Source organism: Ictalurus furcatus, chromosome 6 (assembly GCF_023375685.1).
Source record: "Ictalurus furcatus strain D&B chromosome 6, Billie_1.0, whole genome shotgun sequence".
In the NCBI taxonomy this organism is placed as follows: Eukaryota; Metazoa; Chordata; class Actinopteri; order Siluriformes; family Ictaluridae; genus Ictalurus; species Ictalurus furcatus.
Window position 1 is genome coordinate 26429863 of NC_071260.1, and position 26980 is coordinate 26456842.

The window sequence follows — 26980 nt, forward strand, 5'->3', positions numbered from 1 at the left end:
CTGGGATGTGAGCTCCCTGTTATTTTTCCAGCAATTATCCTTAATAAAATCTGCTTAATTGAGCACAAGGCATGAGAAAACAAACCACAGATTACTCCTCCTAGCTTTAGTATGTGGCATCAGGAAGCAGTCAGTAACCATTGCTCATGTCCTTTAAGCTTCAGAAGGACATAGAAGTACAGGATGCCCAATGTAGTTGTCACGGATTTGGTTAGAGCTTTAGGGTAATCTCTCTGAAACCAGCAATCATAAGTCATCATCCCTTCTTTTCTAAAAAGGCTGTGCAGTGCCTGTAATAACATGTTTTCCACATGATGTTTATGAGAACTATGTTCCTCTTTATCTCTGTTCCTTTGATGCATGGGATGTCTATTGACTTAAAATGGCTTTAGTGAATTGGATCTAAACACACCTGTGGTTCTCTAAGTATTAATTTAGATACAATATAATTTATTGTTTTTTTTGTTTTTTTTTTACAGATTTTTTTTTTTACTTTCCATCACTTACTAATTCATCCATCCATTCATCCATGTTGTATACCACTTATCCTCTTCAGGGTCACAGGGAAACTGGAGCCTATCCCAGGGAGCATGGGGCACAAGGCAGGGTACACCCTGGACAGGGTTGACTTGCTAATAATAATTTTATTCATCTCTTTATGGCAATTTTTTATAACTAAACATACAGTATCTCACAAAAGTGAGTACACCCCTCACATTTTTGTAAATATTTGATTATATCTTTTCATGTGACAACACTGAAGAAATGACACTTTGCTACAATGTAAAGTAGTGAGTGTACAGCTTGTATAACAGTGTAAATTTACTGTCCCTTCAAAATAACTCAACACATAGCCATTAATGTCTAAACCGCTGGCAACAAAAAAAACAAGTCACATGACACCGGGGAGGGAAAATGGCTAATTGGGACCAATTTGGACATTTTCACTTAGGGATGTACTCACTTTTGTTACCAGTAGTTTAGACATTAATGGCTGTGTGTTGAATTATCTTGAGGGGACAGCAAATTTACAGTTACACAAGCTGTACACTCACTACTTTACATTGTAGCAAAGTGTCATTTCTTCAGTCTTGTCACATGAAAAGATATAATCAAATATTTACAAAAATGTGAGCGGTGTACTCATTTTGTGAGATACTGTATATTCAAAACAGCAATTTGTAAATGACACATAGTTACATTGTAAGAAAACTAATTCATTAATCTGCTCATGTTAATTAACATGTAACATAATTAACATTGAGCCAGTTAAAGGCTGATGATCCTGTTGAATGAATGGTGTGTATGTGCTAAGTGACTAATTTCATGGATTTAAAATGGCTAATGGATATCTAGCCTATCTCTTCATATGGAGATAGCGAGAGAGAGAGTGACCGAGAAGGTGGGGTGGAGGGGGTGGAGGTGGTGGTGGGGTGGGGGGGCTGGTCTGCTAGTGGGCGGGGAGCACATTTAAGTGAGAGCTGGGAACATGGTCCTGAGGCTATAATTAACATAGCTGTTCTAATTGATTACCCTTAACAATACTTCCTGTAGTGAATCACAGACTTGGGCCTGCACTGGAACAAGCAATTTCATTTCGGTACTGCACAGAGAGGGAGGCATGTCAATACCCACACTAACCTCTCCACCCATTACCTCTCCTCCATGTTAGTTATTTGATTAACATTAATGTGCTTATAGTGTATGTCAGGACAGATGCACTATTGTCCTGGTAGTTTCATTCAAGTCAAAACAAGTTTGCTGAAATCTTTTGGTGTCTGGCTTTACCATTTTCAGAGCGCATTAGGATAAATCAACTAATAATACATGCGTTAAAATGGGTATTTTGTAAGGTATCTAATTTTTATGCCCCTGATTTCAAGTAATTTTATTAACTGCTTTCTATTCTGTAAGAAGTGATAATGAATGAAGTTGAAAATGCCTTATTTTGGCATGTTGTTTTGACGTATACATGAAGTGTGTGGAGTGCATAAGCGCATTTCAGGTAACAGTGTGTCAGAGATGGGAGCGGTTTCCATGGAGACCCTTGATGTAGAGACAGAGCTTCCTAATGTGAGGCTCCATGCGTCTGGACGTCGTTTGACTAAGTGTGATGTATCAGTCGACGCCTCCATCTGATGCTCAGCTGGCGAAGCCACTCGTCGTGTGCTCATTGTATATCAGGCTACTCTGCATCATCAGCCTCTTTCTGTCCTGCTGCTGTTTCTGCTGCTGCTTTGGAAAGCCACCTGGGAGCTCCTGTCAGGGATTTTTCAGCTGGAAGTCGACAGTGCTCTAAGCCTCTGGCTCACACTATTGAGTCTGGCAATGCAGGGGGGCTGAAAACAGGACAACACTATAGCAATGAGACAAGCACTTTTATCCATGCACTACTGCACAATCAATCAGTACTGTCATGGAAATTAGACAGGGATCCAATAGGTTGTGTTGGATTAAAAAAAGTAGATCAGTTGTTTTTGGTGAATCATTGGGCATCTCCAGTGTCTTGGCTACTCACTTGCATGGAAGAAATGCTGCCTACCCAGCAAGCAAGATCCTATTTTTAGAAGCTTTTATCCATTCAGAGAGGCCATATTTTGGGAAATTAGTTGGATATACAGGACCAGACTTATCAAACAATGGTGGAATGCCACGTAAATTTATTGGGAAGAGCAAGTTTTTTATTTTACTTTCTACACATTTTTTATGCTGTACTTTATTGTTTATTATTATTTAGTTGAAAGAGGCATATCTCTGCTGACAACAGGATATGTGTAGTGTTGTAGCATTCCCACTAGAATTGCCGAACTCCACCCAGTGGATATAGAGGATCTACAAGGCTTAGAGTTCCATCACTGCAGGTGGAGCCAGGCTTGCTTCGTCCATCTGACTCCAGACGGTCAAACTTACAACTCTTAACGGAGGTTCAGAGGTTGTACAAATATCAACAGCTCTGAACAACAGTCAACAAGATAAGCACATTCTGGATGAAAGCATCCCACTGGCCCAGGGTTTGGTGGAAACTTTGGGCATGGAGATGACAGATATGGAGCAGGACCAAGTAGGTGCTAGTGCTGAAACACAAGAGAATCCAAAGGAGATGAATGTTGGGAAAGGACAAAATGGAGATGAGGAGTACCCCGGAATCTTCCATGTGGATGGGTTTGAAGACTTTGAAGAGTTCGTTCTGGATTTTGATGACTATGACCTTCTGGAGTCCATCCACAGCCACCTCAACTCTCCTGTTGAACCTATCCGTGAGTACCATCAACAACATGGTTTTGGAGGTAGCTGGGGTCCTTGGACCGCATATTAATCCCCCATGGCTTTGCAGAACACTAAAATTACTGGGAGAACATATGCAGTGCTTGATTATCCTTGATTATTTTATGTGGACCACTTATGAGTTATGAGCACAGGTTCACAACCCTGGTCCTAGAGTACCCCTGTCTTCACATTTTAGTGTTTTCCCAGCTCTACCTCCACTCACTACAAGACTGATAATTAACTCATTAGTTGAATAAGGTGTTTTTGGAGCAGAAAAAACACTAATATGTGTAGGATAGGTGGTACTACATGACTAAGGTGGGGAACCTGTGCTGTAGAGTTTCCTGTGGAAACCTGTGGTCTAGAGTTTCAAACAAAAGAACCATTAAGGGTGATAGAACATTTTTGAATCATTTAGACTTGTTAAAAAGTCAACAATATGCCAAAATGACTCGTACTTTCCATGTGATGCTGTCCAGTAGCTTTTTCTGTTCAGCTGTTTGTACTATGTGAAAGCATCCTCTACTCTGTGGAAACCCAACATTGGAAATTGATCAATGGGAATGTTATAATCAAATGTTTTATTGATTCTCCTAGGGGAAACACAAGCTAATTAATGTAAAGCCTAGGCCTCACACACAGCTCACTGATGTTGTAACTGAAGTAGGGCCTGTGGTGATGTGCTGTTGACGTGGTGGGGAAAGCTATTGAACAGGCAGCTCATCCCATTCACACATAAACACACACAGACCCATGCACACTCACAGATACACAGCTGTAGGCCAGACCTGTTCAGAATCCAGCTCAGTGAGACATGAGTACATTCCATTGACTGATGCTGTTGCTTTTGCCGTGAACATTTCAGGATTTTTTGACATAAATGCATTTGAAATGTTGGATCACGATAATAACAATGCTGCATACAAAATTTGTATACAAAAGGATAAAGTAAATGTTGGGAGACCGGTAATGCATTCAAAGTTATCACTCATCCAGATACTTCTGGCAACCGAGTAGCCTTTGAACACTTGCCAGGAAACAAGAAGTCTCTGTTTTTACAGTAAAGGCGTCCTTGGTTTTGTCAATGATGTAAGCAGTTCCTGGGCTTCTCTGTTTCAGCGCTTATCCAGTGGATCAGCTCCTCTGCTCTATTAGACAGAACACCCCTGTTTGTGTGACAGTCAGCTTTGCTCTCAAGTCCAAGTTCAGATTCTAGGATGCAACTGTAGTGTTTCCTAAAATGATAAAACTACTACCATATTTCCTTTGACAAGACTCATCTTAATTTATCTGTTTATATAAACTCAAGTGGACAAGTCTACTGCTTTAGTCTGCTTCCATAAACCATTTAGGTTTTACTGTTTTGACACCAAAATGTTTAAATTGTTTAAGTCAACTCAACAACTTTTCTAGTATAGCATAGAAAATATATAGTATTAGATAACAGTATACACTTAAGCTTTGTTCACACAGCAGAGCAAATCTGGTTTATTTTTTTAATCCAGTGTTTCTTCTGGATTCTCTGGTTTTCTCCCACCTCCCAATAACATGCTAGTTGGTGAATTGTCCCTGTGTGTGAATTAACATGTGAACGTGTGTGGGAATGTGGTGCCCTGTGATGGACTGGTGTTCCATCCAGGCTGTATCCCCACCTTGCACCCACTGTTCCTGGGATAGACTATAGATTCTCTGCGACCCTGACCAAGAGAAAGCAGTTACTTTAATGAATAAATGAAGGAATGAATGCAAATCCCTTGGTTGTTAATACTAATGATGCTGACACACATAGTGAGTAGTGTGAGGCAAGCAAATGTTAGCTAGTTAGATAGCTATTAAGATTTGGGCAATGTAACATAAGGTCAGTGTCCATTGACAATTCTCAACATATTTAGCTAATTCTCGGGTGAAGTTTATGCTTCATGTTCAAGTAATCGTCTGTCATCATTCACATTCATCTAGGTTTGCATCCATGTTGCTGTTCTTGTTGCAAATTTCTTCCTGCTTAATTCAGATAAGCCAAAATATCTGATTTAACCTTTTGGTCTGAACATACTCTCTGTCTATATGTACACTATTCTACACATACATACAGTACCATGCAAAAGTTTTAGGCACCCTATTTCTTTTAGTACAAACTTTGTTATAGATTTTTTATTTTATGACTTCTACATTATTAAGTCAGTACAAAAAACATTTTAGATTCCCAAACATTAGTTTTCCAGCACAAAATCAAATGTTACAGAAAAATGTTTGTATGTCATTAAGAGACCTCTTTTCAGACAAAAAACATAATGAAGGCTGCTGGGTTTTACCGCAAAAATAAGAAGCAAGTGCTACAGTCAAAGTCTCCAGAAGAACTGTGGCTGGTTCTGCAAGATGATTAATAAAACTTACCAGCTATTTTCCTTATAAAGCTGCACAAATTTTATCAGAGACCACTATTTTTATTTTTTTGTCACACCAAATATTGACTTTGTTTTATTTACTGCTCTTTATGGAATTTTTTTTTTAAATGTAGAAAAATTAAATTTCATTATATTGAAGGCATCATTGCTCTACAGCATTTCTTTGCACGTGCCCAAAGGTTTTGCACAGCACTGTATATTCCTCAATAATAAAATACATTACTTGATAAGCAGGATTTGAATAATGAGAGCGATATGATAGTAGTTTATATGCGTTATAGCCTATAAATAATAATAAATTGCCTTCAAATAATTCTATAGTGTGTTTAATATGCCATTACGGTTTGAGCTGGTTTCACTCTCTAACATTTTCATTCAAATTGGCCTGAAATCTCTTTTTCAGGACTGCTGCTCTGCTACCACACTAACTCTAACACTAAAGAGTCCAACCAAAAGCCATGGCTGCCATGTTTGTCAGGAATATCCCTTTGCAAGAAGGAGCAAAGTTTGAAATGAGTGGACTCTGGGGTTTGGGGGGAGATTTGAGCATTGGACTGGAGTTATAGATCTCAGGGTCAGAATGACATGGAACAGAATGTAGTTGAAGAAAGAGAAACAGAATTTTACTTTTGATATGGCACATCCTGCAGCTACTGTGACAACCTAAAACAGCAGGGGCCTACTGTGGCCTGGCATGGCCCTATCCCTCAGGCCCCTCAGCTCTCTGCTCCTGGGAGAATGCATGACTTTGGGCCTTCAATTATCCCAAATTTAATACGAACCTTGGTTTGTGGGTTGAAGTGATATAATATTAAATTAGAGCCAGTTTTTGGAGAAGCCTGTGGCTTTAACCGCACAAAATAATTCGTTCTGCCTTGTAGATTCCTTTTGGCCAACATCGACTATGTTTCTCTGTTCACTAATCTGTGTTGTTTTGCTCAAGTTAAAGCTCTAATTAAATAATCTTTCAGTCAAAACATGTTTATAATGAGAACATTTATGGTGTTACCACTAAAATGCTTATTTTTCCTCATTTCATTTATTTTAAACTTTATGCTTGTTTGCAGGTCACCGGTTTGAAGACAATCCCGGAGTAAGACGACACCTGGTCAAGAAGTCATCTCGATGTCAGGTTACTCGGGCAAACAACGGCTCTCCTGCTCTATCTAGCCTGAAGAAGAGGAAGAAGATGGACAAAAAGACACATGAGGTAAGATTATGTACAAAGCACAAGGATACAATCTAAGACCACTGTCCTGAGCAACAGTTTCATAGACATACAGTAATCATACCTTACAAAGAGAAAATTATTTCAGAAATAATTTCACAAATTTACTTCAATCTCACAAGCAGACGGTTTTATATTTAAATACAGAGTTCCATGAAAGACATCAAATATGATAATAGCAACAGCCTACTTTTTATTAGTAAATATTTATAATGCTTCCTTGTAATAATAACATCCTGTTTTAAAGTTCTCTGATGTTTATTCCAGTAATATGGAGCAATGTCTCTAAGGACAAACTTACCCTAGTCAGAATGAACCTTTGGTCCAAACAACTGCATTGTACAGTATAATAGATTATATGTGAGGATACATGATATGAAAGCAGTTTATAAGGAACTGCTTTATAAATAAACACTGATCAGGGGTGCTGTTTTTTTTCCACTGAGAGGGCCATCTCACTTTCTGTGTAACACACTGTGATGATATATTTACCACGGGTTATAAACATGAGAGCTGAATGATAAACAGCATTAAGAGCTAGAAGGACAGAGATGACAGCAAGCATGTAAATTATATGTCCATAGCCAAGAACTGAAAGGAATAAGACTCTGTGGGGGAAGTCAAAATAAGCTTTGTTTCAGCTTTGAACTAAATTGACTTATGGACGTTCCACAACATTAAATGTAACATTAAATGTTCAACATATAAATGTTAAAAATAATTTTGTGTCATTCATTAGTAAATTAAAATGGCCAGTGTTGGCAAATTACTGCAGTATAAGAGGAAAACAACACTTTAGGATATACTGTTACTGGCAAATAATCAACTTCAGGGCAAAGCTTCATGTTGGACAGCATCACACTGCCCCATTGTGTTTTATTCATTTCATAAGACATAATTCAACCCATTAACATTAAGATAACGTGTTATTTTTATGAAATATAGTAAGACTTTGAATGGATCTCTCTATACACAGTTCTTTGTTTGCAGAGAAGTCTGATGACATGCTCGTCTAACTTCACATCTTGATGTACTTGGGTGCTGTGTTGTGTAACTAGTACTTCAGTGTGTAATAAAAAATGGTGCCCCATTTCATCTGAACTCATCTCATTCAAATGAGGCTGCCAATACACAGCCACAACTACACCATAATGAGACAAGCATGATATGGACAAGGACTTGTTTTGTGAGCCAAAATTGAAATGCAGTTAGCAAAATTGAAAAGCATTATATATGGTTAGTTGCATAATTTGGGACATTTTTGGCCAAGATTTCAAACCTTCTTTGTGCAACATCTAAACCGTATATGGCTGCTTACAATTGGACCCTTTTTGGCCATTTGACCCTTATGGGTCTAAACTCATCCACATCTGCCTCAACCATACTTGTCTGTTTATATTACATAAATCACTAACATCTTTAGCATAGCATGAAACTAACTAATTAAGAAAACTATTCAATGGCTTCTTTTATCTGTTTATATTCTTTTATCTAATCTGTTAACTGTTCCACAAACACACCTAAAATCTCTGAGTGACAGGGCTTTTTCTGTCTATGCTCCTTCACTTTGGAACTCTCTTCCTCCTGAACTCAGGGAAGCCCAGACTTTTGGCATTTTTAAAGCTCTTCTCAAGACACACTTTTTAAAACTTGCATTTGACTGCTGATGTCTTTTTAAATTGTTTTATAATTATTTTTATTATTAATGTTGTTGTTTTTGTTCTTATTAACTTTTATTTGTTTTATTTTCTGTGGACTGTGATTTTATGTACAGCGCTTTGAGAAGCTGCTTTAAAGGCGCTTTATAAAATAAAGTTTATTATTATTATTATTATTTTATTGTGAAATGTGTGATCCCTGACAGAAGGAAAGGATTCCAGCACTCATTAATAAATATGTCTATAATACACTAATTACTGTGTAATTAGTCTCCCTATCTCCCTATGGAGATTTTACCTCTTTATCTTCACTTGTTTATTCAAAGCAGAGAAAAATCAATATTTGTACTTTGTTGTGTTAATAGAGACTATAACTCCCAGACCACTGTTCCCTGGGTTTTGCCTGGCCCTGTTCATCTTGTCCCACTAGCACAATTTGTACTCTCCATAAGTGGTGTCTCTGACTCACTCAGATCTGACAAATGGATTAATTACTCAAACTTTGCCCTTAGTCACAAGCTAAACCTCATTTAACCCTATAGCCTGCCACAATGTTCATTTATCAACACTTCCCATCAAACTGTGGCAAGCTGCTCAACCAGAGGAAGCTGGCTCCTCTCTGTAATATTTGGGGGTCAAACAGTCTGCATTTCACTAAAGAGTGCTCTGTGGGTCTAGAGTATCAAATTAGGTTCTGTGCATGAGCAGGGAGAAATTTTAGAGCACATGTTAAAATACATACAGTACATATGGATTTATAAGAAATCTGGACAGCAATAGGCAGAATTGGTTGGTGGTTATGATCTGTGAAAGTCATTTATGAAGTTGCTCTGGCATCTTTAGGTCTTTGTAGAGCTGAATGAGCTGATTGTAGACAAGAACCAGGAGATGCACTGGAAAGAGACGGCTCGCTGGATCAAGTTTGAGGAGGATGTTGAGGAAGATACGGACCGCTGGGGCAAACCTCATGTGGCCTCACTGTCCTTCCGGAGCCTGCTTGAGCTCCGCAGGACCATCACACATGGTATGTGTACATCCTAGGTCTATGATACTTTTTTGCACAGTACAGTACAGTGTACTTTTATACACTATCATGCAAAAAGTGATTGAAAGGTATCACTGGCGGACATGTTTGTGCTATTGTAGTACACTGTATGACCAAACGTATGTGGACACCTGACCATCACACCCATGTGTGGGCTTTTCCCAAACTGTTGCCACAAATGTCTATGTGCTGTAGCTTTAAGATTTCCCTTCACTGGAACTAAGGGGCCCAAATGTTCCAGCAAAGCAAAGCCCCTGTAGACAAAACAAGGTCCATAAAGACATGGTTTGCAACGGTTGGTGTGGAAGAATTTGAGTGGCTGGAAGAGAGCCCTGACCTCAACCCCACTGAGCACCAGGCCTCCTCGCCCAAGATCACTACCCGACTTCAATAATGTTCTTACTGAGTGAGCACAAATGAGCACAAATCCCCACAGCCACATTCCAAAATATAGCATAAGCCTTCCCAAAAGAGTATAGCAGCAAAGAGGGACATATGATTGTGATGGTTAAGAGTGCACATATTTTTGGCCATATATGTATGTGATATTAGATGGGAGGTTTAAAATCGAATATCTTATCAATAGCACAACAATGAGACTGTTACAGTTGAGCAAGGCAGTATATCAATAGGTCTCCATGACATAATACGAATGATGTTGGGGAAAACTATTACACGTACACTTAAAGCAGATTGGCACGTGTATTCACAATTTCAAAAGTTCATCGTCATGGATTTCCCCTCGCACTGAGCGCCGGAGCGAGCAGCGTGCTCAACAGCCCGTAGAGTGACAGAGCGCGCTTCTGGGTTGTCAGTGACTTTGTTTACTTTTGAGACTTGCGCTTTGGTTTCTGTCCTGTCTCCACCCCGTTTTGTTATTGGTTATTTTTTTCTTAATGTCATAGCTGTTCATGTTTCCACCTTTGATTACGTTAATTATTTAAACCCCTCATGTGTCTTTGTTCTGGGCGAGGTATCGTGTTTCTGTGTTTTGCTGCCAGTGCATTACCAAGCCTTTGTTCTGGGTTCTCCTTTCCGGTTCTTTGATCTTGTTCCCAGTTTCTCAGTTTTCGTGTTGTGCCTTTGCCCTGTCTACCCTGTTTGCTGATTGCCTGACCTTTTGCCTGTTATTTGACTACGTTCTTTGCCCATCGATTTGGATTTATCTGCCTGCCTCTCTTTAAGAAACAGTTGAAACTGCACTTGCATCTGTCTCTATATCCATTACATGATATTCATAATGCTCTACTGGGTTCATTTTGTGTTTCTTCTAAATGCCAAACATAGTAACAGAAAAGTTATAATCCTTTCTTTAAAATCACAAAACACTAAAATTACAGTTCTGTTGTCTGTCCTTTTTCTAATTTCTGCTTTGATTGGAGGTTCCTACTAATGTCGGAACGGTGTGATTGCACAAGCATATTGGGACATTTCCAGTGTGCATATCTTGGATATCATTATGACAGTAACACAGTTGATCTTTCCCTTATTCAGGTGCCATAATGTTAGACCTAGACCAGACTACGCTTCCTGGAATTGCGCACCTCCTGGTGGAAACCATGATTATCTCAGACCAGATCAGAGCTGAGGACCGCGCCAATGTGCTGCGTGCATTACTGCTGAAACACAGGTCAGAGAATCACACGTCAATATTGCAAACAGGGATGTTATCGACCAGCTCTGCTGTAGACCTCACACTCTGTGCCATTTGCCCAACTCGCTGCCCGTATTGGCTTCATGATAGTTTGAATGTGATTATACAACCTTTTCAAGCTCGAGATAATGACAATTCTTGCTAATTAATAAATTATACTGCTAAATTGTTGATTTAATATAGTTAGTAATATTAATATAATTTTACTGCCAAATCTAGACGTAATTCTATTAAAATATTCAATATATATTTTGTAATGTTATGTATCCTTTCCTCTGTGGAATTTATCCTTATAAAAGCAGCACAAAAACTATGCTGTGAGGTTAGATTTTGTGATATGTAGTTTGCGTGCATGCTAGGTTTCGTGCTGAGTTTACTGTGTGTTAGGTTCAGTCATGCATCAGGACCATTCAGAGAGGTCTGAGCAGCCAGCACCCTGCTTGAGGACTAATATGATGAATATTGCATGGTCTCACCCACAGAGAATTAATGTTTTGCAGATGAAGCATTGAACCTTTTAGAGAGTGACCTCTTTTTCCTAAACACTAGAAAATAGCACACATATGAGCTTAATGGAAGATTGTTTTGGTTAAAATGTCTGAAAGAGCCATATGATGACACATTGCTTTTGCAATTTTTCATTAATATTGTGACCGTATGCTTTGTCAGTGGAACCCTGGGGTTTATGATTATGCACACTAGCAGACTCTCTTCTTAAGTCTCATAAAACTGCAAACCTTTACTTTTTGTAATATTTGTTGAGGTACAACTCACATTCCAGCAGCTGTCAATAAAATGTTCTATGTTCTAGCAGTCTATGTTTTAATGCTTTATGGTCTAGTGATCTACTGTATATTCTAGACATCTGTTATAGTTATATTTTGGAATTTTATTTTGCAGATTTTTATTGTGTTCTAGATAGATGTACTAGATATCTGTTATTTTTCTAAGTTGAGCAACTCCAGAGATAAAGATTTAGGGCACTGTAACAGTGATCAGACCACCAGAACCTACAGTGATGCAAGGGGCCATGCTAAAGACATTGCAGGTATACTGGAGTTCTGGCATGGAAACCTTCTGCGTTTAGTACGCACCATACTGTGCTCACTGAAACCTCAGTGCCTGTTGCCACCAAGTCTTGCTGCAGGTCTTTTGCAGTCAGTCAAGGGTTTTTCTCAACCTGTCTTCTCAGAAATCTGGATAGCTTCCTTTTTCTACCCTGTCCAGGTATTTCATGAATTTTCTGCCCTTAGCCAGTTCAGGTACTTCATGTGTTCCAGCTCAAGCACACCTGGTGCAACTAATGAAGCCCTTGATTAGTTGCATCACGTGTGCTTGAGACAACACATTTGCATGTTTGTGCTGTTGTGAGGGATTCTATTCAGGGGGTTGAATAATTTTGAAACTGGAGAAGTCATTATAAGTTGCATTTTCAGTTGAATTTGGGGAAACCACTTGAAGAATTCGTTGTGTTGAAATATTTCAATTACTTTTGTTTGATCTGTTCGTTGCAAACAGCTGAAAGTCTGTACATTTTGACAATAAACCTGATTTGCAATGGGGGTTGAATAATTTTGATTGCAACTGTAGATGTCTGTTGATGCCTTCTAGTAATCTACATTATAGACATATATTATATCCCAGATATTTATGTTCTAGTTGTAAGTGTTTCAGAGGTCTCTTATTTTCTCACAGTCTGCTTTAGATATCTGTATGGGGTTTTATTATCTATTAGTCCAAGATATCTATGCTATTGATATCTGTTATGATCTTGCATTCTATCCCCATTTCATGCAGAAAATCTCACAGACATGGCTCTGGTTTCATTTTGCTGTGGGTGCTTTATTTTTCCCAGACATTACACTCATTTACAGGTCTGATCCAAATATATCTTTAACTCCCTAGGTGGTCCAGAGCCAGATGGAGCACCTGTAGCCATTTACTGGAGTAGATATATTGCCCAGTAATAAAACACAAGTACACACAAACATAGATCCTGGGCAGATACACTTGTGCTCACACAAAAATATTTTGATTGATGAGGCTTAATGAATAATGATAAGCCTTGATAAAGATAAGGCTTAATATAATCCTTTATGAGGCTTAATGAATTGTTAATAATTGTAGCCCTCTTCATCCTACTTCTAACTAACCATTGGTGAAAGTGTAGTACAATGCAGCTTACTCATACTTTAGGACACCTGTGGCATTTAGACGACCAGCTAAGCTTGGACCTAATGAGCACTGATGTCACTGGCTGGCATTGTGTTGACAGCATATGTGTATGAGGTGGTAAAACTCTGCTAGCCCTTTTCCACAGACAAGGTGCCAGATGTCTATTCTTGTACACACTCACCATTTTAAATCAAAAAAGATTAAGATTCTCAAACCGGATTTGGTTTCAGCACCAAAATGCTGCTGTTTTGGAACCAAAAACTGGTGATGTCAGGGATTTAATGGCAGAATTAGTATCGCCATGACAACAACTCAAGCAACTCAAGCTACTTTTATGACTACCCATAAATAAAACAACAATATTGAGAGGGATTTTTGAAGGCTATTGTTGAAAACAGCTGGAGTAAATTTTGTAACTTTGAACTGGAAGCAAGGACTGTTTTATTGGTGCTTGCATCATTTTAAGTAGGAGTTACATTATTATTGCTAATGTTAACAAAATGTCCTATGAGCAGCTACGCACACTGAAAAAATGACTTAAACATGACTGAAAAACATGTATCTGTCATTCATTCATTCATTCATTCTTTCATCTTCAGTAACCTATTTATCCTGGACAGGGTCATGGTGGATCTAGAACATATCCCAGAAACACCGTGTGAGTCAATAATATGACAGTCTATTGCAGGGCACAAAACACAGATTCACAGACTCATTCACACTAGGGGGAATTTAGACTTACAATACACCTACTGGCATGTATTTGGGAGGTTGGAGGAAATTGGAGAAACTGGAGGAAACCCACCCGCTGCGCCACTGTGCTGCTCTGTATCTGTTATATTGTCTACATTTTTTTTTTTTTATGTTGCATAGAAACAGTGAATGATTTGACCATGAATGATAAAATATATTCTCAAAGACAGAATTACAATTTGTAAAACCCGCCATAATTAATATTTTATGCATCTAATCTGATTATGCAATCCAGATAAAATGTGGAATAGTTATTAATAAATTATTGGTTTACATTAACAGCACCATCTCCATCACCAATACCGGCATCCTGTGAGTGGAAAAGCTGATTCCTCAGTTGAATTCAGAGCATGCAGACAATGTGGCACACAAGAAAGAATGATTGTTTTTCAAAAATAATAATGCTTCACATGCCTTTGTGCACATGTTTATAGTATGTCACTGTAGACTAAAGACTCATATTTTCTGTTTAAATAGCCCCTGATGCTATCAGGCCCACATGTGGCCTGTTTGTAGCTTTTGCAATTCTTACTGATTTCTTTGGCATGATTTCCTCTGCTTGAATGGAAAATGTGGTTTGGTTTGCAATTTGGATTTTGATATCATGTAATGGGGGGTGGGGGTGGGGGGGGGTTCTGTGTTTGGTTTGCAAATATTGAACCCGAATCTGGAACCATCATAAATACACGCAAACCAAGATCAACATGAGCACAGGCATATTGTGTTCTTTTGTCTTGCGGGGCAGAACACATGCTCTTGAATTAAACAAAGAATAATACATTATGGTTGAGAGAGATGAGAGAATTGCAAAAATCATAACTTTCTATTTGGCATGACCTTCCTTTTTTCAGTCACCCGAATGATGAGAAGGAGGGCCGTTTTCACCGAAACCATTCAATCACCAGCCTGGGCAGCTTGCGCCGTAACCACAACCATGTTCATGACACAAGCCTGCCACTAGTGGCCCAGGATCATGACACAAAATCACCAGAGCATGACAAAGAGGTTTTTATTTATTTTTAATTTAACCAATGAAGTCACTTGGGGGGGGGGGGGGGGGGGGTGAATATGTTTTACAAAAGAGTTCTGTCTAGGAAAACAGCACAATAGTTACCACAAGCAACATTCAGACATATGACATAAAAATAACTCTTATAACGGCACTGCAAAACAAACTACTAAAAAATCCCTTATAAATTTTTTTTTTAGATGTTTGTATAAATCCATGAATATGAGGCACTATAACTAAAAGCTGTCTTACCAAATCCATATCTCAGCAAAATGAATGAAGATTGCATTTAATTAATTTATTTATATATATTATTTTGGCAACAGGATAAGTTATTTTTTCATGAGTCTTACTTGCTTGCATGATACGACATGCATGTGCTGCAGGGGAGGCTCAGACATCTCTGTTTTAAGCACTGATCTTAACCTTTTATTACCTGGATGACACATTGTGTAATTTTTCTGTGGCACTAATATAAAGGTAGCTTTATTTCAGAGAAGAAGCTTGAAGATCCATTTATACACTCATGCAGTGGTGGATTGTGCAATGTGCTGTGACTCTGTGATGGTGTGTTTGCACCTTTAGAAAGACCTGTAATGACTGCGTTTACAATAGCACATGTGCATGACGGAGGTACACAGGTGCTTCTTGTTAAAGCCTCCTGACACAATAGCTGTGAAACTTTTAATGTTCCCCATGGCTGAAAATGTTGGCACATTCAGGTCATAAAAACATATATATATATATATATATATATATATATATAAAAGTCATGATGTTAAATTATTTTAAAATGACTGTCCATTTGGCAAGTTTGTATCTTAGTCCTATACATTTATGCCTCTTGATTAAAGACAGGCAAAATGGTTCATTAAAATCTAAAGAGCAGTAATGAACATATATGCACACTTACATGTGGAACTGTAATCTTTAATTTAGCCATAGTGTGATGTTCATGTGCACTGCCTGCCAAGACACTTTAACCACAGCCAGTGTTTAACATTAACATTGCTAACTATTTTCTCCTGTTAATGCAAGAAAAACCTGCCGCCCGTTCCTGCAGAGGCACATGCTGCAGCCAGATCTATGAAACTGCTGGCAAAGATCCCCAAGGATGCTGAGGCCACAGTGGTTTTAGTGGGTAAGCAAATGATTGCTTAAGGGTTTTTTTTCTCTTTTGTTACATTTTCAAAGCCAAAGATTATGTTAAGTCATCACATCACAGATTGCCAATAACACTTTACTGAGTGACCTTGCTGGATTATCCTATTCTATATTGTCACGTCTGATTTTGGTTATGAAAATAATAAAACTGTTATGCTCATATTCACAGGGGAGGGGGTGTGGGGGTGGGTGGGGAGGTGTTGTGGGTGTTTTGCTTTTGTATGCTTTTGTATGTCCCAACAACATTGTGGGGACTATTTGGTGGGACTGACGGGGGGTATATTAAAAAAATAATTAAGGGGCCAAAGAGGTTCCTAAGATTAGGGTTAGGTCCAGTTGTAGGCATAGCATTAATCAGCTGCATTAATAATTATGTCAACGGAAGTATAAGTATAGTAAGACAAATCTGCATGTGTATCTGTTTGTGTGTGTGTGTGTTTAGGCTGTGTCGAGTTTCTGGAGCAGCCTGCTATGGCATTTGTGCGCCTGAATGAAGCAGTCCTGTTGGAATCAGTTCTGGAGGTTCCAGTTCCTGTGCGCTTTATTTTTGTGCTTCTAGGTCCATCTCAGAATAACATGGACTACCATGAGATTGGACGTTCTTTCTCAACACTTATGTCTGATAAAGTTAGTATTCACATACATATTCCAGTTACTCTGTTTACTATTTGGATTTGCACAACACTTTGGCTTTTTTAAAGTTAATATCTGCATTGTTTATACACTGTCTATTTGAGTAACTGCAAATAAAAAAAAATCTGGGGTCTAAAATAAATAGGCATAATTGGAGGACATGTATAGAGTGATAACACTTTCAAGACAGATCAAGTCAAGTTTCTCACAAGTTGTTTTAATGGACATTATAGGTTCTTAACACTCAGCATATACTATCTATGGTATGGCACTCCAGGATCAGGATTTGGAATCACTGCAATAAATGACAAATGCAGTTCTAGTCCTGGAGTACCATAAACTCATAGTTTTTTGTCTTCCCTGCACTTACAGAAGCTTACCTCAATTTTATGTGATTCTGACATTGGAATACTTGTGTTGTATCAGCTAATGCACAGAGCAGTATTAATCCAGTGGCACTGTCTGACAGTTCTTTGTAACTGCAACATCACACTGTGCAACCCAGATCTGAAGACGAGTAACATTGCTCACATAAATATTGATGTTCAAACTTTTGAACTTTCGTCTCCAGCTTAAGTTGCTAACTCTGAGTACAGCCCATATATGAATACATATATCTGGGATAAAATGATGAATCTGCATTATAAAATCCTACAGTTATAGTAATATTTAGTACTCCACTTGACTTTTCTCAGAACTTCCATGAAGTGGCCTACTTTGCTGATGACCGTCAGGATCTGCTGAATGGCATTAATGAGTTCCTGGACTGCAGCATTGTGATTCCGCCCTCAGATGTAGAGGGCAAGGACCTGCTGAAGACGGTGGCCTCCTTCCAGAAGCAGATGCTACGCAAGCGCAAGGAAAGAGAGAATAAAAAGTGCATGAGCGGAGTGGCAGGACCTAACCAGGAGACCAAATGTGAGTCTCTATAGTGGTTTCTGTCCACAAATGTATAAAGTTTGAATGTAGCATGGTGGTGCAATGGGTAGTGTTGTCGCCTCACAGACTTATGGTCCCTGGACTGCGTGGAGTTTCTGTGAATGTAAATCTCACAAGATAATGCTTACCTTTGGTGGAAAAGGTTGTCATTAAAGAGGAGCTATGAAAAGTGTTGTTTCAAATAGACTTTTAAGATACTGTAAAATAGCATATTGAATACACCTATGGTAAATTTGGAGTAGTATTCTGATATTTTTTGGGATGCTAATGTGTGGTTCTGGACATAACTCATGACTGACTTCAGATAAAGTTTGTTGAATTATGTAGTCTTCTTCAGTCCTATTAGAAATTTCTTTGAATAGTTGATTTTCTTCTGCTGACATTTAAAAAAAAAAATCACTTAAAATTTGGATGGCATCATAAATTTTGTGGACATTTTTCAGACATAAATTCTTCTGGTGATAAGGTAAACTCAATATTTTAAACAATTTAGCTAACACAGCTGTAAAAATGATCACATGAGAACCTTTGTTTTATCAGGACATCAGTTTCACCAAATCACATGACAGATGAAATAAGTACTAATCTGATAAGGTCTAAATGTATCCTCTGCTCTGTGTCAGATCTCAACCAAGATGAGCAGGAGGATGAGGAACTGGAGGTGGACCCGCTTAAACGCTCTGGGATCCCATTTGGAGGACTGATCCATGATATTCGCCGCCGCTACCCACACTACATAAGCGATCTGAAGGATGCTGTGGATACGCAGTGCATTGCCGCTGTCATTTTCATCTACTTTGCTGCCCTCTCACCAACCATCACTTTTGGAGGACTGCTAGGTAATTGAAATGTTTATTAGGTAATAGTTTTTGTTTTCTTTCATTAACACTACTTACATACTTAACATATTAATCAGGAGTAAAAAGGTAAAATAAACAACCAATATGAAATGGATCAAAATAAACAAAATTTAAATACCAATAAATACTAATTTGCATGCCTCTGGGCTCTGCAGTTTCATCCCATCTCTCAATAACATGTTGGTAGGTGGATTGGTTATGCTAAATTGTCCATAATTGTGGCTGTATGAGAGTATGGTGCCTAGCAATGGACTGGTGTCCCATCTCGGGTGTATTCTCACATCACGCCCAATGTTCCTGGGACAGGCTTTGGATCCACTGCAACCCTGGCCAAATAAAGCAGTTGCAGAAAATGAATTAAGGCTCAGGTTTGATCCTGAGCTCTCATTACTGTCTGTGTATAGTTTTGCATATTGTCATCATAAGACTTAGGTTTATATATGCAATCACAAGTAAGTTTGATTTGGATCTGTTGCAATATTATGTGCTTAGACACCAATGTTCTGGTTTATTTAGGGGAGAAGACTCAAGGTATGATGGGAGTGTCTGAGCTCATTATCTCAACATCAGCAGTCGGGGTGCTGTTTTCCCTGCTGGCAGGACAGCCACTGCTCATTATTGGCTTCTCAGGGCCTCTTCTGGTGTTTGAAGAGGCCTTCTACAAGGTAAACTCCCTCTAGACCACATAGTCACAGAGCCTACCAACAGTTTTGTTAGTGCTCAATATGAAGGATTTACTGAGTGGTGAAAGTTTCATAGCTCATTATATTACTTCATACAGAATTTGTTGGTCTTACAGTAATCTTTTAGACTTTAGGTTGATATGACATTGACTCACTCACTGGAGATTATCCAGGAATTAAAGTAAGGCCCCAGCATTTGTTATCCATAACTAAAGCACTCTGCACACTTGAGTTTATTTAAATAATCAATGATAGGGTAGTTCAACCTAAACATTCTAAGTTCTTTTTCCATTCAATTTTCGCTTGCACTATATAAGTCTCTTAAGTATTAATGTTTCTGCTCTTGTGGATTAGTTCTGTGAGGCACAGGGCATTGAGTACCTCACAGCTCGAGTGTGGATCGGCTTCTGGCTCATTTTCATTGTGCTGGTGATCGTAGCGGCAGAGGGCAGCTTCCTTGTGCGCTACATCTCACCCTTCACTCAGGAGATCTTTGCCTTCCTTATTTCCCTCATCTTTATTTATGAGACCTTCTCCAAACTCTTCAAGGTGAGAATCCAGTGCACACAATCACAACAACTAAACAAAATTGTTAAATGTACATTCTTATACCATGAAACCCAAGTGTATTATACCACAATGCAGTCTAAATTGGGAATCACACTATTTAAAACACTGTCTCAAAATGGAACTTTGCAAGTGCAGGTTTCTTTCTCAAGCTATACATGATTTAAATGTACCTCTGTGATACCAAAGTTTCAGTTGTGTACAACAAATAAGTTAAAATTCACTTACTCTTGACTATATAACCCCAATAACAAGCGTTTGTGACTATACCTGAAAGGTATAAGTAATAGTTTGTAGGCTCTAATCTGAAATTTCTATCTGCTTATCTGCTATGAAATTTTTATCTGCTTTATTTCTATGGAAACACACATAACCTCTTAATAGATTACACTTAGAAAGCTAAATTATACTATGATACTTGGCCAATACTAAAAACAATGGGGAGTGTTTGACAGTTTGATGAATCCTATCTAATTTATTCATTTAATTTCATTTGTTTAGTGCTTTTAGTTATAGACATTATCATAAAGCAATAGATATGGATCTAGATCCCTAATAAGTGGCAACAGTGGCAAGAAAAATCTGTCCTTGAGTTGACATGAGGAAGAAACCTTGAGAGGCACCAGACTCAAAAGGACCCATCCTCTTCATGACATCAGATAGTGAGATTATAAATCATTACAGTATACAGGTTTAGTAGAGTAAAGACAAACTGTAATAAGTGTGTTGAAAAGATGTTCAGTATGATGATACTGTGAATAAGAGTACTTGGATAAGTACAGCCCAAGCTTTATGATTACAGCAGCAGTTTAACTGTATAAACCATTGACATTTTTTTTTGAACTGACATACATGGTTACGTCAGAGCCATGATTAAAGTTGTGTGACATGAATGCACTGTTAATGGATTTTTCTTAGTCAACCAATACACAAAGTCCAGTAATAATCTTCATTCAAGGTATTTGATGATGACAGCAATGGTTTTGGTTGTAGGTATTCCATGAACACCCATTGATGAAGACCTACCCAGTCTCTCCAGGCTCTCCTGTGCTTGGACAACCAGAATTAGAACATCAGGGTCCACTTTTAAACCAGCCCAACACTGCCCTACTCTCACTTGTGCTTATGGTGGGAACCTTCTTTGTGGCCTTCTTCCTTCGAAAGTTCCGCAACAGTCGCTTCCTTGGTGGCAAGGTAAATGATTCACACATACACTTATGTTGCTCCTGCTCTATTCTGTACATGTTGTACTTATAATGTCCTTTGTATTTATTGGGCTTGTGATAAATTGTCATTTTATTGAAATGTACTCCCCTTGTTTTACTATATAGCAGTGGTCACCAGAGATCTACCTTCCTGAAGACTTGAGCTCCAACCATAAACATGCCCACTTGACCATCTAATCATTAAGAACTTAGGAAGTTATAGATCAACTGATACAAGTGTGTTAGATTTTAGTTGGTGATTAAGCCTGCAGGAATGTAGATCTCATGAAAGAGGGTTGGTGACCACTGATATATAGTGTTACACCATGGTCCTGGAGGCAGGGTATGTTGTCTTTTAAGTGTACAGATGTCGACAAAACATACATTTATTAGCTAAACCACAAGGCAAATAAATGCACCAGTGTGTTGTCCAGTGTATTGTTTAGGTTGCCTGGAAACTAGGCTAAGAAGTGATAACTAGCATAATATAATACCATATTAGCTAGTTATATAATAACTTATATAATAATAATAATAATAATAATAATAATAATAATATAGTATAATAACTAATTAGCTAGTTAAGTGTATTATTACAGTCTAAGCAAAACAAACAAGTATAGGATTATTATCCTGTTCTAAAAAGATTTTAATGTAGCATATCTTGTTTGCGCCCTCAACAACACAAACAACCACAACAACAAAGTCAACACGTAGTTAGCCAACATTATGGCTATGGAATTTCTGTTCTCACATCACACATAAAAACTAATATAAAAGCTAAAGTCTCTCTAACATCTTTTTTCTCTCAATATGTTTAACTTTGAGGTGACCATTACTTATGAGAGTTATATGACAGCTTTGTGCTGGAAATTTTTAGTTTCCATATATCTGCAAGTTACTGATTTGCGATCTGTGCATGCTAAAAAACATGTCGTCAGCAAGAAAGTGCTTTAGCTGATAGTAGTGCAGCAGGCAGTTAGATTCAGAATGCTATAGTTACAGCCTCAGGGTCAGTGATATCTCTGTGAATCTCATTATGTTTAAACCTAGCTACATGCCAAATAAAAACTAAATGAGGAGTAGATCTGATCTATTTTTCTGATTGTTGAACTGACATGTCCATTGGGTAACTAAGAATAAAAAACAAATATCCTGAATCTTAAACCTGCCTGTCCTGTGCACCCAGGCAACTGATTTGTCCACACCTGATGTAAAATAATGCAATTACAAAACAATTCATCTTAATGAAGAAAGCACACAAGAGAAATGGAATTTACTTTGTAATACTTCTCCCCCCCCCCATCATATTGTTCCTCTATGTCATTGTTTAAAGGTCAGGAGAATTATTGGTGATTTTGGCATACCCATCTCCATTCTACTATCTGTAATAGTGGACCTCCTCATCCCTGACACTTACACACAGGTAAAGATGATAAAATCTACACTGTTTCACTCTGCCATGTCATCTCCAACAAGAAACAGTGTGTATTCTGATCTCCTCTGCTTACTTATATGCTTTATTAAATACTTGCCTATAATTGAAGCCAGGTTTCTTTCAGAGTGCATATTAGAATGCGGTTAAATGCTTGGCATGGCTCAGTGACCAGCAAGGCCTGGGATCTGAGCAACAGTGTTTTTGTGGTTGCAGAAACTGAACGTGCCCTCTGGTTTCTCGGTCACATCTCCTGACAAACGAGACTGGTTCATCAGCCCACTTGGAGACAAACAGGCCTTCCCCACGTGGATGATGGGAGCCTCCGTGGTGCCTGCCCTTCTCGTCTTCATCCTCATCTTTATGGAGACGCAGATCACAACGTGAGTTTGGCTTTACTGAATGAAATGAACTGAATGAAAATCCTTTATTAACACTATGGATTTACAGTAGGTTGTCCAGCCATAGTAATCATCTCTAGTCCAATCCAAGTAGCAAGTTCAACAAAGCATTCAAGCCAATTATTTTTACTGGGATGTGATGTGGACTTTAAATTAAAAATTCACATTTAACACTAACATTCATTTTCATTATTTCATGATTCTATGTTATTTTTTATTTTTATTTTTATTTACATAAACATGTCTGTCTTGAGACTAAAGCTGTAAAACTGTAAAAACTATGGACTTTTTTTGTCTTCTCAGTCTATTTGTAAAGAGCTGCCTGTTAACCAGAGCAAATGATCACTGCAGTGGAGGCTTGTGCTCAGTTCATTTTTTTTCACTTCTATAATGATATATTGTCCCATGAGTATGCCATGTTATGTTGTTGTTGTTCATAAGAATACTACATGCGGATGGAGTACAGGTCTGTTCTGAATGAGGACAGATATATTGCGTCACTCATAAATATGAATGTGAAATGTTGAGGCAAAAAAAGTCTAAGTCTCAAGTCTAACCAGAAATGGGGAATTGAGCAATAAGGCTAGTAAGAGGAAAGTAGCCTGTTTTATGTTATTTTAAATAAACATGTTTCTGTTTTTCCGTAAATACCCTTGAAGAGTTATTCTATTGCTATTTATCTGTATTATATTAACAAAAAAATTTTTAAAAAGTTTCAAAATTAAAATTTGACAGTGAGCTCCTATTGGCTTATTTTATACATTTTAAATAAATATATTCCTTTGAATTCTAGATTCTGATTGGTCAGAAGGTGTTTTATCATTTCATTGTTGTTAATTAGCATTTATGGAAGCATTTGTGTCTTTTTGATTTTTTTGTTTGTTTGTTTGTTTTTCTGTCATGGGACAGTCTTCAGGACAGAGGAAAAACTATATTTTTCTGTCTTATTAACTTAACTGTGATAAAAGTTGGTGAGGGAACAGCTGTTTATAGCTGCTATAACATAAGTGATAAGTGAAGAGAAACTAACATACATTCCACAACATTAAACATAAGTGTAAACGGTTAGAATGTATGATATCATTCATTAATAATTTTTTTTTAATGTAATCCATAACAAATTGCATTGTATAAGAGGAAAAAAACATGTCAGGACATGCTGTTATAAGAATATAAAGAACTATTGATGGTTTTCCCTTAACAGCATGCCATTAAGTGTTTTTGTTCTGACATAGGCTATAGGTTCTCTCTAGCTAGATATTGTTATCCTTAAGGTATATCATCACAGCCTACACATAAATAAATGTATGCATTCAAAGTCAAAATTTATGATATGAACTATTTAAAAAATACATTAGCTAAAGAGTATTTTACTATGGTATTGCCATTAAGAGCAATATAAAACTTTATAGTCTCATTATCTCTCTCTCTCCCTCTCTCTCTCTGTAGGCTGATAGTAAATAAGAAAGAACGTCACTTGGTGAAGGGTTCAGGCTTCCACTTAGATCTGCTGCTGATCGTGACTCTGGGCGCTATCTGCCCACTCTTCGGCCTGCCGTGGCTGACAGCTGCCACTGTGCGCTCTGTCACTCATGTCAATGCTCTGACAGTAATGAGCAAAGCTACAGCTCCTGGAGAAAAGCCCATGATTCAGGAGGTGAAAGAGCAGAGACTGACTGGAATGTGTGTGGCCATACTTGTGGGTAAGAGAAGTTAGAGTTTTATGAGTAACAATACATTTAAAAAAAAAAAAGCATCGGATTTTAAATTCTTTTTTTTTTTTCATTGTTCTGAATTTTGGTGAAGATCTGGCACTATGGCATTGTATTTTGCTACACTATTTCAATCTTGCCTGTTCTAAAACTTCTTTACCTCTTTCTGAAACCTGCAGGCATGTCCATTGTGATGACAGATGTACTGCGGCATATTCCTCTGGCTGTGCTCTTTGGTATTTTTCTGTACATGGGCATCACCTCCCTGACTGGTATCCAGCTATATGAGCGCATCACACTCATGGTCACACCTGCAAAACACCACCCTGATCACAACTATGTCACTAAAGTAAGGAGACGTGACTGGGAAAGCAGTTTTCTGATTTCCTCTGCTCTCTTAAAATATCCAGCCCTGGTTTCTGGTCAGTTGAAGAAAATTTAGTTTTGGGGCTCTTTTATGTTTGAATTGTATTCTGCATATACTGTACATTGCGTTGGATAAAAGTGTCCTCTGAATTACTAAATAAATGTAATGAATAAGTTGCATATGGTTGATTCAGCTTCATCTCCTTGGAGAAAATATTATAATTTAATGACAGTACCCCTCAAACCCTTTTGATGCACCCACTAGGTGGTGCCCCAAACCTCACTTTCTTTTTGTTGTCCCTTCAAAATAATCCTCAATATTGAAGTGCAAGCCTAATGTAATCAACATGATAAACTGTCCACCACTTAACAATTACTGGTAATGTGCCAATTAAATGAAATAAAATTCCAGTTAAATATAACTCTTGTCACTTTTCCTCATGGGTCCCTAGGTGAAGACCTGGCGTATGAACATGTTCACCATAATCCAGCTGTTGTGTATTGCACTCTTGTGGGTGGTGAAGTCCACTGTGGCATCCCTGGCTTTCCCCTTTATCCTCATCATGACTGTGCCACTGCGCAGACTCATCCTTACTAGGATCTTTGAGGAGAGGGAGCTGGCAGCTGTGAGTCACACTCATATATCAGCTTAGAGTTCTTGTACATGTCTATGAAGTTTTTAAAAATATGCATTTTCAGAAACACTTTGGAAAATGTATTGTTAAAGTAATATATTGACTCCAAAAGACCTACATCTGTGTCTTTCACTTATTTTCTGCTCTAACAGCATATAACATTTGTTTTACTTTTTCATGGTATAATTGTTGATTTTTTTAAATCATAGAAACAAAGAAAGTCTGGGACATTGCTAAAAAAAATAAAAAATAAAAAAAAAACCAATCTGGATCAAGTACAGTGCCCTCCACTAATACTGGCACCCTTGGTAAAATATGAGTAAAGAATGCTGTGAAAATTGTCTTTATCGTTTATCCTTTTGATATTTTGCTTTAAAAAATCACAAAAATACTCCACTCTCACAGATATCAAACAATTGCAAACAAATCACAGGTTTATAAAAAAAAAATATTTGCTGAATATAGGTGTGCAACAAATATTGGCATCCTTTTAGTCAATACTTTCTGCTACTTCCCTTTGTCAAGATAACGGCTCTGAGTCTTCTCCTATAATGCCTGATGAGGTTGGAGAATACATGGCAAGGGATCTGAGACTGTTCCCCCATACAGAATCTCTCCAGATCCTTCAAATTTCAAGGTCCACACTGGTGGGCTCTCTTCTTCAGTTCACCACACAGGTTTTCTATGGGTTTCAAGTCAGGGGACTGGGATGGCCATGGCAGGACCTTGATTTTGTGGTCAGTAAACCATTTTTGTGTTGATTATGATGTATGTTTTGGATCACTGTCCTGCTGGAAGATCCAACCACAGCCCATTTTAAGCTTTCTGGCAGAGGCAGTCAGGTTTTCCTTTAATATCTGTTGATATTTGATAGAGTCCATGATGCCATGTATCCTAACAAAATGTCCAGGTCCTCTGGCAGAAAAACAGCCCCAAAACATTTAAGTGCCCCCACCATATTTAACCATGGGCATGAGGTACTTTTCTATATGACTACCTCTCTGTGTGCACCAAAACCACCTCTGGTGTTTACTGCCAAAAAGTTCTATTTTGGTTTCATCTGACCATAGAACCCGATCCCATTTGAAGTTCCAGTAGTGTCTGGAAAATTGAAGATGCTTGAGTTTGCTTTTGGATGAGAGTAGAGGCTTTATTCTTGAAACCCCTCCAAACAACTTGTGATGTA

At 38.0% G+C, this 26980-nt stretch overlaps 1 protein-coding gene across 1 annotated transcript in view; it reads left to right on the top strand.

Moving 5' to 3' along the window:
- slc4a3 (solute carrier family 4 member 3) overlaps window positions 1-26980 on the top strand; it is a 78611-nt gene that overhangs the window by 46960 nt on the left and 4671 nt on the right. The window contains exons 8-23 of the mRNA XM_053627371.1: window positions 6740-6882; window positions 9402-9582; window positions 11098-11233; window positions 15037-15190; window positions 16233-16335; window positions 16801-16985; window positions 17687-17909; window positions 18554-18769; window positions 19307-19455; window positions 19828-20022; window positions 21034-21234; window positions 22582-22671; window positions 22897-23063; window positions 24531-24784; window positions 24973-25142; window positions 25612-25785. Of these exons, the coding sequence (XP_053483346.1) occupies window positions 6740-6882; window positions 9402-9582; window positions 11098-11233; window positions 15037-15190; window positions 16233-16335; window positions 16801-16985; window positions 17687-17909; window positions 18554-18769; window positions 19307-19455; window positions 19828-20022; window positions 21034-21234; window positions 22582-22671; window positions 22897-23063; window positions 24531-24784; window positions 24973-25142; window positions 25612-25785 (2741 nt within the window). The remainder of the gene's footprint in view (window positions 1-6739; window positions 6883-9401; window positions 9583-11097; window positions 11234-15036; window positions 15191-16232; window positions 16336-16800; window positions 16986-17686; window positions 17910-18553; window positions 18770-19306; window positions 19456-19827; window positions 20023-21033; window positions 21235-22581; window positions 22672-22896; window positions 23064-24530; window positions 24785-24972; window positions 25143-25611; window positions 25786-26980) is intronic.